Source organism: Penaeus vannamei, chromosome 23, assembly GCF_042767895.1.
Source record: "Penaeus vannamei isolate JL-2024 chromosome 23, ASM4276789v1, whole genome shotgun sequence".
NCBI lineage: Eukaryota > Metazoa > Arthropoda > Malacostraca > Decapoda > Penaeidae > Penaeus > Penaeus vannamei.
This window is the reverse complement of record NC_091571.1, coordinates 1,319,345-1,331,844: the sequence shown is the minus strand read 5'-3', so window position 1 is coordinate 1,331,844 and position 12,500 is coordinate 1,319,345. Positions and strand designations below refer to the sequence as shown.

The following is a 12,500-nucleotide window of genomic DNA, read 5'->3' as shown; positions in this document are numbered from 1 at the left end:
CTCCTCCCACCTCCTCCTCCACCCTCCACCTCTCCTACTCCTCCTCCTCCTCCTCCTCCCCATCTTCCTCCTACTCCTCCTCCTCCTCCTACTCGTCATCATCATCCTCTTCCTCCACCCCCTCCTCCTCTTCCACCTCCTCCTCCACCACCTCCTCCTCCTACTCCTCCTCCACCACCCCCTCAACCCTCCCCCCTCCCCACCCTCCTCCTCCACCTCCTCCCTCTCCTCCTCCTCCTCCACCTCCACCTCCTCCTCCTCCTTCAGCCTCGTCCTCCCTCCTCCTCCCCTCCTCCTCCTCCTCCTCCTCCCTCCCTCCTCCTCCTCCTCCTCCACCACCACCTCACCACCTCCACCCTCCCTCCTCCCTCCTCCCCACCACCTCCTCCACCCCTCCCCTCCCTCCTCCTCCTCCTCCTCCTCCTCCCCCCTCTCCTCCTCCTCCTCCCTCCTCCCTCCTCCTCCACCACCAGATCTACCACCACCACCTCCACCTCCTCCTCCCTCCCCTCCTCCTCCACCACCACCACCTCCACCACCTCCTCCTCCTCCCCTCCACCTCCCTCCCTCCACCTCCCTCCTCCCTCCACCTCCTCCTCCACCTCCTCCTCCTCCACCTCCTCCTCCTCCTCCTCCTCCTCCTCCTCCACCTCCACCTCCACCTCCTCCTCCTTCTCCTCCTCCTCCTCCCCTCCCCTCCACCTCCTCCTCCTCCTCCTCCTCCCTCCACCCTCCTCCTCCCTCCACCCTCCTCCTCCCTCCCCCCTCCTCCTCCTCCTCCTCCTCCTCCTCCTCCTCCTCCTCCTCCTCCTCCTCCTCCTCTTCCTCCTCCTCCTCCTCCTCCTCCTCCTCCTCCTCCTCCTCCTCCTCCTCCTCCTCCTCCTCCTCCTCCTCCTCCCTAAGGATCACGGGGTAAATTAGTTTTGGTCTGCCTCGCTCTCGGCCACAGGTCCGGGTCTCCCTTGATCTCGTGTGTGATGGGACGCCTCGAGCTGATCGGCGGAGGGAGTGGAGGGAAAGGAGGGAGGGTGGGAGGGAGGGAAAGGAGGGAGGGTGGGAGGGAGTGGAGGGAAAGGAGGGAGGGTGGGAGGGAGGGAAGGAGGGAAGGTGGGATGGAGAGGGGAAGGAGAGGGAGAGGAGGGAGGGTGGGATGGGGAGGGAGGGAGGGAGGGATAGAAGGGTAAGGGAGGGAGGGGAGGGGAGGAATAAGATAACAGAGGGAAAGAGTAGGAACGAGGGAGGGAGAAGAGGGAGATGGATGGAAGGGGGGAGGAAAGGGAAGGAGGAGAGGGAGAGGGAGTGAGGGAAGGAAGGAAAAGGAGGGAGAGAGGGAACGGGGGAGTGGGTGAGGGAGAGAAGGATAAGGGAGAGGGGGATGAGGGACAGAAGGAATGGAAAGGGAGGGGAAGAGAGGGAGTGAGGGACGAGAGAAAGGGAGATATGGAAGGAGAGAGAGATGGAGGGAGGGAAGTGTGAGAGATAGAGGAAGAGGGGGTGAGATGAGGCAGGGAGAGGGAGGGAAGGGCCAAATAGAGAGAGGAGGGAGGGAAGGGAAACACAGAGACAGTTAGAGAGAGACAGAGACAGAAAAGAGCAAGAAACAGATAAAGAAATGAAGAAAGAGATAGTAACAATAATAATGATAATAACAACAACAACAAAAATACAAATGAATATAGAAACAGATAAAGAAATGAAGAAGGAGATATTAACAATAATAATGATAATAATAAGAACAACAACAAAAATACAAATGAATAAAGAAACAGAGAAAGAAATAATAACAATAATAATAATAACAACAACAAAAAATACAAATGAATAAAGAAACAGAGAAAGAAATGAAGAAAGAAATAACAACAATAACAACAAGAATAATAACAACAACAAAAAACAAAATAAGTCAATAAAAACAACAACAACAAAATACCAATAAAAACAAAATAATAACCACACAAACAAGCAACAAACAAACGAAGAGCGCCCCCCGCCCCAGGGCCTCTCATCCCGACCAAAACCTCATTGCATTTCCTGCGCCATTAATCCAACTATCCCGGCTGGCCCTTGCGCGACTAGCCCCGTCCTCCTCCCTCTATCCTCCTGTCTATCCTCCTCTCCTTTTCGCTCTTCTTCCTTCTCTTCTCCTTTTTGTCTACTTATCTTTTTTTTTAATCTCTTACTTCTTCTCTTCCCCTTTTCTCTTCTTTTCTTTACTCATCCTCGTTCTCTTCCCCTTTCCTCTTCTTCTCTTTTCTTGTTGTTATGCATCCTTTATCCTCCTCCCTTTTTCTCTTCCTCCTTCTGTTCCCCTTTTTTTCTTTTTTCTTGTTGTTTCGCTTCTTCTTTTTTCTGTTATCCTCCAGTCTATCCTCCTCCCTTTCTCTCCTCTTCCTTCTCTTTACCCTTTTCCCTTCTTCTCATTTCTTGTTGTTTCGCTTCTTCTATTTTTCTGTTAATCTGTATTTTTGTTCTATTTTTTCCGTCTTCTTGCGTTTCTTTTATCGTTATCCGAACTCTTCTCCTCTTCTCTTCACACTATCCTCTTCCTCTTCCTCCTTTCTTCCTTTTCTTCTTCCTCTTCTCTTCCTTCTCTATCACCCTTTACCATCTTTCCCCTCTCTCCTCCCTCTCCCTTCTCCCTCTCCTCCTTTCTCTTTACGATTTCCTTTACCTCTCCACTCCACCCTCTTCCCCCTTTTCTTTCACCAGTTCGTCTTTCTCCTCTCCCTCTCCCCTCTTCTCATCCCCTCATCATCCCTTCACCCTCTTCCACTCTTTCCATCTCCTCCTCTCTCCTCACCTCCTCCCTCCCTCCCCCTGTCCTCCTCTCCTCTCTCCTCTCTCTCTCCCTCTCTTCCCTCCCCTTATCTCCCTCTTCTCCTCTCTCCTCTTCTCTCTCCTCTCTCTCTCTCTCTCCCCCCCCCCTCACCCCCTCTTCTCTCTCTCTTCCTCCCCCTATTACCCTCTTCTCTCCCCTCTTTCCTCCCTCCTCCTTTTCCCTCTCCCCCCTCTGTCAACCCTCCCCCTTTTCCCCCCCAGATCCCCCCACCCCTCAACCCTCCACACTCCCCTCCCCTCCTCCCCCTTCCTCTCTCCCTTCCTCCCCTACTGTCCCATCCCCCCACCCTCCGTCAAACCCTCCCCCTCAACCCTCCCTCCTCCCCACCCCCATCAACCCTCCCTCCTCCCCCAGAACCCCCTCTCTCCACCACCAACCATCCCCTCGTCAACCCTCCCCCTCAACCCTCCTCCCCACCACCCTCAACCCTCCCCCTTTCCTCCCCTCCCCCCCTCCCCTTACCCCCAGGACCCCGCCCGGGGCGAAGTGGCAACCAAGTGGATTACGCCGGACTGGTGATAAACGTATCTTTGGCTTATTGAGTTCGCCGGACCTGCGTGGGGGGAGGGGGGTGCGGAGGGGGCGGTATAGGGGGTGGAGGGGGCGCCAGGGGGTGTGAGTGGGGCGGTTGGGGGGTGGAGTGGCGCCAGGTGGGTGGGGGAGGGGGTGGAGGGGGCGCCAGGCGCGGATTTCAGGTCTCGATTTTGTCTTTATTGCCATTATTGGTTTAGTTTATTGTTTATTTACTTGCATCTTTTTTTTGTCGATTTATTTTTTGAGGGGTTATTTTCTTCGTGTTTTTTGGGGGGGAGGGAAGGGAGGGTAAATAAGGAGGGTAGGGAGAGGAATATAAAGATTGGTGTGTATAAAAGGTGGTGTGTTTATTTCTTTGTTATTATCGTTATCATTGTTATCTTTATTATAATCTATCTTTATTATCATATTTTTGTTTTATTTATTTATTTATTTATTATTTTCCGTTTTTTCGGGGGGGGGAGAAGAGACAGGATTGTAACTGTGATGTGTTTATTTTTCTCTCTTGTTTTGTCTTCAGATAGATTAGTTTTTATTCCTTTTCTTCATCAGAATGTGAAGTGGGTTTTGAAGTGGTGACCAAAGTGCGGTGTCAAGGATTTTTGTTTTTCTTGGGGACCGGGGAGGGGGGGGGGAAGGAATATCTATATTCTCTTTGGTTTTATTCTGTTTCTTTTTCTTTTTTTTCATCCGTCTTCTTCAATTTCTCTTTCTCCTCATTCTTTTTTTTTTTTTTTTTATTATTCTCCGGTTTCTTTTTCTTCTCTTTTTTTCCCTTTTTCTCTTCTTCATCTCTATCTCCTTCTTCTTTTCCTTCTCCTCCTCCTTATTCTCCTTCTCCTTTTCCTTCTCCTCCTCTTCCTCTTCCTTCTTTTTTTCCTTCTCCTCTTTCTTCTTATTTTCCTTTTGCTTTTCATTCTCCTCCTTCTGATTCTCTTTCTCCTCTTTCTTCTTCTCCTCCTCCTTCTCCTTTTCGTTATTCTCCTCCTTCTTCTCCTTCTTCTCCTTCTTCTTCTTCTTCTCTCTCTATTTTTTTCTTTTCATTAGACATTTTCATTAAAAGATGAATTAGGATGAACTGATGACAAGATAAAGATGGCGCCAAATGTGGTTTTGAAAATATTAAAAGGAAATAGTGACTTGTTTCTGGGGATAAATATATTTTCTTTTTGATTTACGGTTTATAAGGAAAATTAACAGTCAAAATCCTTGCACTAAGAGAGATAAGACTGCTTTGTCGCTCGAATTCATTCAACATACTGTGTTTTTTTTTATATTTTGATTGTATGTTATAGAAAAGCAGGTCTGCTTGTAGTCATTGTGACGAACTGTTTGCGGTTTTAAAAAGCAGTATCGGTCAAACACTGCCTACATATTTATATTGAAATTGAACAGAAGCAGCACGGAAGCAAAGCAGAAGCAGTAACATTAGTAATTGTAATGATTATAATACAATAAAGATAGTATGCGGGTGAATATAAAAATTAGTAAAGTTAGTCATCAAATAATTGTATTCGTTTTCTGTCACTAAGCTATAAAAGAAAACGTATCCGAATATTCTGCGAAAACTTCATAAATTTATTTGTGTTGCTATCTTATCATGAAAACATAATCAAAGGATTAATCCCAAATACTTCCATACAAACTTCCTCAATTGATGATATGGTATTTTACTTTATTGATCGTATGTTTAACAGGTAAAAAATAGTTGAATAAACATATGCAGTAAACTATGTAGTATACGATGATTTATTTTTCAATCAAGTCGATGTTTAGAAAAAGTATAATCCAGCTTTTTTTCAGTTCTTCATTCACAAAATCAATGGAAGAAATAAGGAAGAATATTCACAAAGAAAAAGAATATGGACATGGTCAACTACACGTCTAAATTAATTTCAAAAAGCACATTGATTCTCCCATTCATGCAGACGAACTGATCAGCTGATTTCAACATCCTCAATTTATCAGAAATATCATCAATTTCATACTTATTACCACTCTTCCGATAACTACTAACACCATCAATATAATCGATAATACCAGCAAAGTCATAACCAATATCGAGAATTAAACACAAAATTAATTCTGAAAAAAAAAAAAATACAAATCTAACCTCATGACTACAAGCCCAATAATTCCCACTACCCTAATCACCGAATAAAATCAACACCGACCGTTACCATCTAAAGAAACTAACAAACAACAAAAGCAATAATTCAATAGATAAATAAACAAATAAATAAATAATCGTCATCTTCTCCCCCAAAAGTGCTTCGTCATCCCCACCAAGTCGACGGGAAGCGAAGGGGCGCGAAGGAGAAACAAAATGGACCGCCGCCGCCGACACAGGTCCACCAGCCCGCCCCCGGAACGCGTTCGGGCGGATATTGCGAAGAAAGTCGTGAGTAAGATTGCTGTTTGGTTAGAGGAAGTTGGACATTAGGTTTAAATCGGAGAGAAAGGAAAGGAAGAGGGATTTTTTTTGGGGGGGGAAGGGGTTGTGTTTTGATTTTTCTTTCTCTCTCTTTCTCTTTCTCTTTCTCTTTCTCTTTCTCTCTCTCTCTCTCTCTCTCTCTCTCTCTCTCTCTCTCTCTCTCTCTCTCTCTCTCTCTCTCTCTCTCTCTCTCACTCTCTCTCTTTCTGTCTCTGGTTCTGTCTGTCTCTCTCTCTCTCTCTCTCTCTCTCTCTCTCTCTCTCTCTCTCTCTCTCTCTCTCTCTCTCTCTCTCTCTCTCTCTCTCTCTCTCTCTCTCTCTCAGTAATGTTTACTCCTCGTCTTGTTTATTGTTATTACAACATACACATTTTTTTTTCTTAATGATTCTGAAGCGTAATAATAAATTAGAAGTATAATATCTTAATAAAATGTTTGAAACGACTACGAGTACGACAGAAATTAGGTTAGGTTTGTAGTTATGATTCGAGAATAACGTTTAAATACGTATATGCATGTGTAGGCCTATGCCGTACGTCTAACTGCGAGAAATCGGATACGACTGCCGTACGCGTAACGCCGGCCGATAATGCTTGGTGAATGTAGGCCTATGTTTAAGTGTGCGTTTGTTTGTGTGTGTTGTGTGTGTGTGTGTGTCTATGTGTGTGTGTGTGTGCGTGTATGTGTGTGTGTGTGTGTGTGTGCATGCGTGAGTGTGTGTGTTTGGGTGTGTAGATGTATGGGTGCGTGAGAGAGAGAGAGAGTGTGTGTGTGTGTTTGTATGTGTGTGTGTATGTTTTGTGTGTTTGTGCGTGTATCCTTTTTCTGGATGTGTTTGTGTCCTGGTCTGTATGTGTATATATAGGTAAATATAAGACATTATTTACTTCACCATACGAAAATAAAAATAAAAAGATGAAGCCAATAAGAAAAAGATAATAACCAATTAACAAAAAGACGCACAAACAAACAAATACACAATAATCAAATATAAATCAATAAAACAAAAAATACACCAATAAATAATAATAATAATAATAAAGATAATAATAATAATAATAATAATATTAACAATAATAATAATAATAATAATAATAATAATAATAATAATAATAATAATAATAATAATAATAATAATAATAATAATAATAATAATAATAATAGTAATAATAATAATAATAATAATAATAATAATAATAATGATAATAATAATAATAAAACGTGAACTTTCCAGAACTCCGCCTCGAAGAAGTCCGCCGACCAGGTGAAGGAGATGACGAAGAAGCTGGCGGACGACATAAAGGCGATGAAGAAGGAATCCCGAATCATCAGCTGCGAGACGAAGGCCAAGAGGAGTCTGCACCTGTCGACGCTGAGCTCCATCCGGGCGCATCGGAAGCTGCCTTATCTGGTGGCCACGGTTCTCGAGGTGGGGGGGGGGGGTTCGCTTCAGCTGTTCTCTCGGGGGTTGGTTTTGTCTTGCTGGGTCTGGGTCTGTCTGGGTCTGTCTGGGTCTTTGTGTGTCTGTCCATCTCTCTCTCGTTCACTTTCTCATTCTTTCTTTTTTTTGTATACCTCTCTCGCTCTTTGTCTTATCTCCCTCGTTCTCTGTCTCTTTCTCTTTCTCTTTCTCTTTCTCTTTCTCTCTCTCTCTCTCTCTCTCTCTCTCTCTCTCTTTCTCTTTCTCTTTCTCTTTCTCTCTCTCTCTCTCTCTCTCTCTCTCTCTCTCTCTCTCCCTCTTTCAGTCTCACTCTCTTTCTCTCTCACCCACACACACTTTCTCACTCTCTCTTTTTTTTAAACCTCTCTCGCCCTTTGTCTATTTCCCTCGTTCTCTCTCCCTCCTTGCCTTCCCTCCCATCCTCCCTCCCTCACGGCCTCCCTCCCCCCTCCAGGTGGTCGCGCCCCCCGACGAGGAGGAGGGCGTGATCGAGGGCGCCTGCAGGGACGCCGCCTACGTGGCGATGCGAACCGTCGTGATCAAGACGTCGACCAACCACACCGTGTTCCTCCCTCATCCCGGGCTGGTCGACGTCGCTGACCTGAAGCCCGGCGACCTGGTGGCGGTGCTCAGGGACCTCTTCATCATCATCGAGGTCCTGCCGCGGCCGTTCGACCCGAGAGTCAGCCGCATGGAGGTCACGGAGAGGCCGGCGCAGAGGTTCTCCGACATAGGGGGTCTCGAAAGCCAGATCGAGGAGTTGAAGGAGGCGGTCATCCTGCCCATCAAGCAGCGGGAGCGCTTCAAGAAGATCGGTGAGTTTGTTTATTTGTTTATTTGTTTGTCCTCCCGTAATGATGACTGTAATATTGACGCCAGTGATAATGATGGGAATTACGACAGTGCCGATTGCATTTCAGTATTTGTATCCATCCGCACTTACATCACGAGTCAAAATGCGTGAAATATTAAAAGAAACATTGCTTTCAGGCATCCGTCCCACCAAGGGCGTGTTGCTGCATGGTTCCCCGGGGACAGGGAAGACCATGATAGCCCGGGCGTGCGCAGGCGAGACCGACAGCACCTTCATCAGGCTGGCGGGCCCTCAGGTGGTGGAGATGTTCCTCGGCGACGGAGCCAAGATGGTCACCGACGCGTTCGCTCTGGCCAGGGAAAAGGCGCCCTCGATTATTTTCATCGATGAGCTGGACGCTATCGGTGAGTCGCTGTCGGCGGTCGAGTTGTAGCTTGGGACATTTCGCTGCTTTTGAATTTTTTCTTTCTCTGTTTTTTTTTCTCTTATTCTCTCTCTCTTTCTCTTCCTCTCTCTCTTTCTCTTTCTCTCTCTCTCTTGGGATATTTCGTTGCTTTTGAATTTTCTCTTTCTCTTTTTTTTTTTCTTATTCTCTCTCTCTTTCTCTCTCTCTCTCTCTCTCTCTCTATCTCTCTCTCTCTCTTTCTATCTCTCTCTCTCTCTCTCTCTCTCTTTCTATCTCTACCTCCCTCTCTCTCTCTCCCTCCCTCCTTCCCTCTCTCTCTCTCCATCCCTCCTTCCCTCTCTCTCTCTCCCTCCCTCCCTCCCTCTCCCTCCCTCCCTCTCACTCTCTTCCCCCCTTCCTCTCCCTCTCCCTCCCCCCTCCCTCCCTCCCTCCCTCCCTCCCTCCCTCCCTCCCTCTCCCTCTCCCACTCTCCCATTGCCCTCCCTCCCTCTCTCCCTCTCTCCCAACGTCCTCTCCTCCTCCCTCAGGCACGAAGCGGTTTTCCAGCGACAAGACCGGGGACCGCGAAGTGCAGCGGACGATGCTGACTCTCCTTAACGAGATGGACGGCTTCGCGGCGAACGAGACGGTCATGGTGAGGGCAGGCGGCGGGTGTCTCTCTCTCTTCCTCGGGTGGGGGACGTTTCGTGGGGGTTTTGTGTTTTTTTTTTTTTTCATGTGTCGAGAGTGTGATTGTTTTTTTTTTTTGTTTTTTTTTTTGGGGGGGGGTTGTTTTCATATGTCGAGAGTGTGATGTTTGTTTGTTTTTGTTTTCTTTCTGTCTTTCTTTTTTGAGGGTTTTATTTTCATGTCGAGAGTGTGATGTTTGTTTGTTTTCTTTCTTTCTTTTGGGGGGATTTTATTTTCATGTCGATAACGTGGTTAATTTACTTTCTGTTTTTTGTTATATTTTTTCATTTTGTTTAAGAAGTTTTTTTTCGTATTATTTGTTGTTTTGTCTTGGAAAGGGAAGTTATTTTTGTGTTTGTTTAGCTATTTTGCCTGATTAGGAAGTAAGTTATCATATCATCCTCATTGCTATTATTGTTAATATGACTAATATTATTGTCAGTACTAATAAGCATGATTTATCTATTATCAAAATAAATCCTTACATATATCATTGCTATTATTTCTGTCATTATCATATTATTTAACTTAACATCCCTTCACGACCACCATCTTCTCACCCTCACTAGCTGTTCACCACCACTTCACCACCACCTTACCGCCACCACCATCACTGCTACTTCACAACTTCACCACACCATCTCACCACCACCTCACCACCTATTTCTCCCCCTGGTGAGGTGGCAGGTCCTCGATGCCACCTCACCACCGCAACCACCACTACCACACCACCACACCACCGCAGCCACCTCTTCACAACTTCACCACGTCATCTCACCACCACTTCACCGCCACCTTACCACCATCATCAAGCACCACCACACAGCTTCTCCCTCACAGGGCCTCGCCACCACCAACTTCTCAACATCACCACCACTTCACCAACCACTTCCTCGCCATCTTACCGTCACCACCATCACCACCACTGAACCACTTCACCATCAGCTTACCACTTCTCTCTTCGCCCTCCCTCTCCCTCCTCCCCGCCTCCCCGCCACCACCTCCTCATCACCACTTCACTACCACTGTATCACGATCACCACCTCATCATCACTTCACCTTTTACTGCACCTTACCTCCATCACCACCTCATCACCATCTTTTCACCCCCTCCCCCCGCATGTTCTCACCACCTCACCACTTCCACCACCACCACCTCACCACCTTCCACCACCATTTTCTCACCCTCCACCACCATCACCATGACCTCACCAATCCCTTTCTCTCCCTCCTACCCCCTCCCCCCCGCAGGTCCTTGTTTTCCACCACCACGCATTACCAACCCTTTCCCGCCTCCACCTCACATCAACACCACTTTAACACCTTGGCTTCACCTCTGCCAACTTTTCTCATCCTTCCTCTCTCCTCAAGTCCTCCACCCTCATCATACTCACTGCCTCGCCACTACACTTCTACATCATCTTTACCACCACCACCACTCTCTCCCCCTCCCTCCCCCTCCCACGTATGTACTTGCCGCCACCTCCTCCTCACCACCACTCACCATTCCCTCCCCCCTCCCCCGCATTTACTCACCTCCTCCTCACCACCACTTAAACACCATCTTACCACCACCATTTTCTCCCCACCTCCCTCCCTCCTCCCCCGCATGTCCTTACCGCCACCTCGTCGTCACCACCACTTCAATACCATCTTACCACCACCACCATTCCCCTTCCCCCCCCTCCCCACCCACCCGCATGTACTCACCACCTCCTCACCACCACCTCACCACCACCTCACTCACCCCCCTCGCCACCCTCTCACCCCCTCCCCGCCCCCCTCACCATCACCTCAACACCACGTTCTCACCCTCCTCAACACCACGTCCTCAGCCACCCCTTCTCACCCCCCTCGCCACCCTCTCACCCCCTCCCCTGCCCGCAGATCCTCGCCGCCACACTCTCACCCCCCTCAACACCACGTTCTCACCCCCCTCACCACCACCTCAATACCACCTCCTCACTGCACCCCCTCGCCACCCTCTCACCCCCCTTCCTCACCCCTCCTCGCCACCACCTCTAACACCATCTCCTCAATTTCCCTTCACCACCACCTCAACAACCACGTTTTCCCCACCCCCCTCCCCACCCACCCGCATTCCTGTATTCACCTCCTCACCACCACCTCAACACCACACGTTCTCACCCCCCTCGCCACCTCCCCCGCCACCCCTCACCCCCCTCGCCACCCCCTCTCACACCCCCTCCCCCGCCCACCCTCTCACCCTCCCCCTCAACACCACCTCCTCACCCCCCTCGCCACCCTCTCAACCCCCTCCCCCCGGCCCGCAAGATCCTCGCCACCCTTCTCACCACCACCTCACCACCATGTTCTCACCCCCTCCCCCGCCCGCAGATCCTCCCCGCCCCCTCCCTCGCCACCCTCTCACCCCTTCCCCGCCCTCGCCACCCTCTCACCCCCTCCCCCGCCCGCAGATCCTCGCCGCCACCAACCGCGCCGACATCCTGGACCCTGCGCTCCTTCGCTCCGGCAGATTCGACAAGAAGATCGAGATCCCCCTTCCTTGCGAGCAGGGGCGCCTGGAGATCCTTAAGATCCACAGTCGCAAGATGAACAGCCGGGACGTCGACCTTAGGGAAATCGCGCGCTCGGCCGGGGACTTCAACGGCGCGCAGTGCAGGGCGGTGTGCGTGGAGGCGGTGAGTAGGGGGAGGAGGAGGGGGTGGGGGATGGGAGGGGGAGGTGTTGTAGGTGTGTTGTTGTGTTGTGTTGTGTGGGGTTGTGAGTGTGTCAGTGCTGCGCAGGAGAAGGTATGCGTGGAGGGGCGGTGAGTAGGGGGGAGGGGAGGGGGAGGGGGATGGGAGTGGTGGGGGGTAAATGTAGGTGTGTTGTGATGTCTGGGGTTGTGGTGTCAGCTTGGTGTGCAGAGAAGATATGCGTGGAGGTGGTGAAGTAGGGGGGGAAGGAGGGGGGGCTGTTTGTTTGTAATTGTGGTTGTGATGCTTTTGGTTGGGTGTTATTTTTGTTGTGGTGTTTTGTAATAAGCAGAGCAGGGCGGGCTGCCTGGAGACGGTGTGGGGGGGGGGGATGATGTTGTTGGTTGTGCTTGTACTTTATCGTGATGCTTGTGGTTGTGATGTTGTTTGGGGTGGTGGTTCTGTTTTGTTGTGTGATGTCAGCGGAGGGCAGTGCGGTGAATGGGGGGGGGGGGGATGTTGTGCTTTCAGTGTTTGTGATGTTTTGTTGTTTGTGATGCTGTCTGTGGTGATGATGTTCTTTGGTTGTGCCCTTGTTTTTGTTCAGTTTAGTTATGGTGTTTGTGGCGATGTTGTTGTGTTTGTTGCTGCTGGCTGAGGTACTGAAGGTGTTGCTTGCCTTAGTCGAGTTGTTTTCATGTTGTT

At 48.9% G+C, this 12,500-nt stretch overlaps 1 protein-coding gene across 2 annotated transcripts in view; it reads left to right on the top strand.

The window, feature by feature from the left end:
* The first annotated feature begins 5,668 nt into the window (after window positions 1–5,668).
* The window catches only part of LOC113822973 (26S proteasome regulatory subunit 6A-B), a 10,871-nt gene continuing 4,039 nt past the window's right edge, over window positions 5,669–12,500 (top strand). The window contains exons 1-6 of one of the 2 annotated variants that reach the window (XM_070137584.1): window positions 5,669–5,774; window positions 7,040–7,234; window positions 7,701–8,061; window positions 8,237–8,464; window positions 8,994–9,100; window positions 11,574–11,798. In XM_070137584.1, coding sequence (XP_069993685.1) covers window positions 5,700–5,774; window positions 7,040–7,234; window positions 7,701–8,061; window positions 8,237–8,464; window positions 8,994–9,100; window positions 11,574–11,798 — 1,191 coding nt within the window. In that variant the 5' untranslated portion in view covers window positions 5,669–5,699. The remainder of the gene's footprint in view (window positions 5,775–7,039; window positions 7,235–7,700; window positions 8,062–8,236; window positions 8,465–8,993; window positions 9,101–11,573; window positions 11,799–12,500) is intronic. The other variant, XM_070137585.1, reaches the window with a different exon arrangement.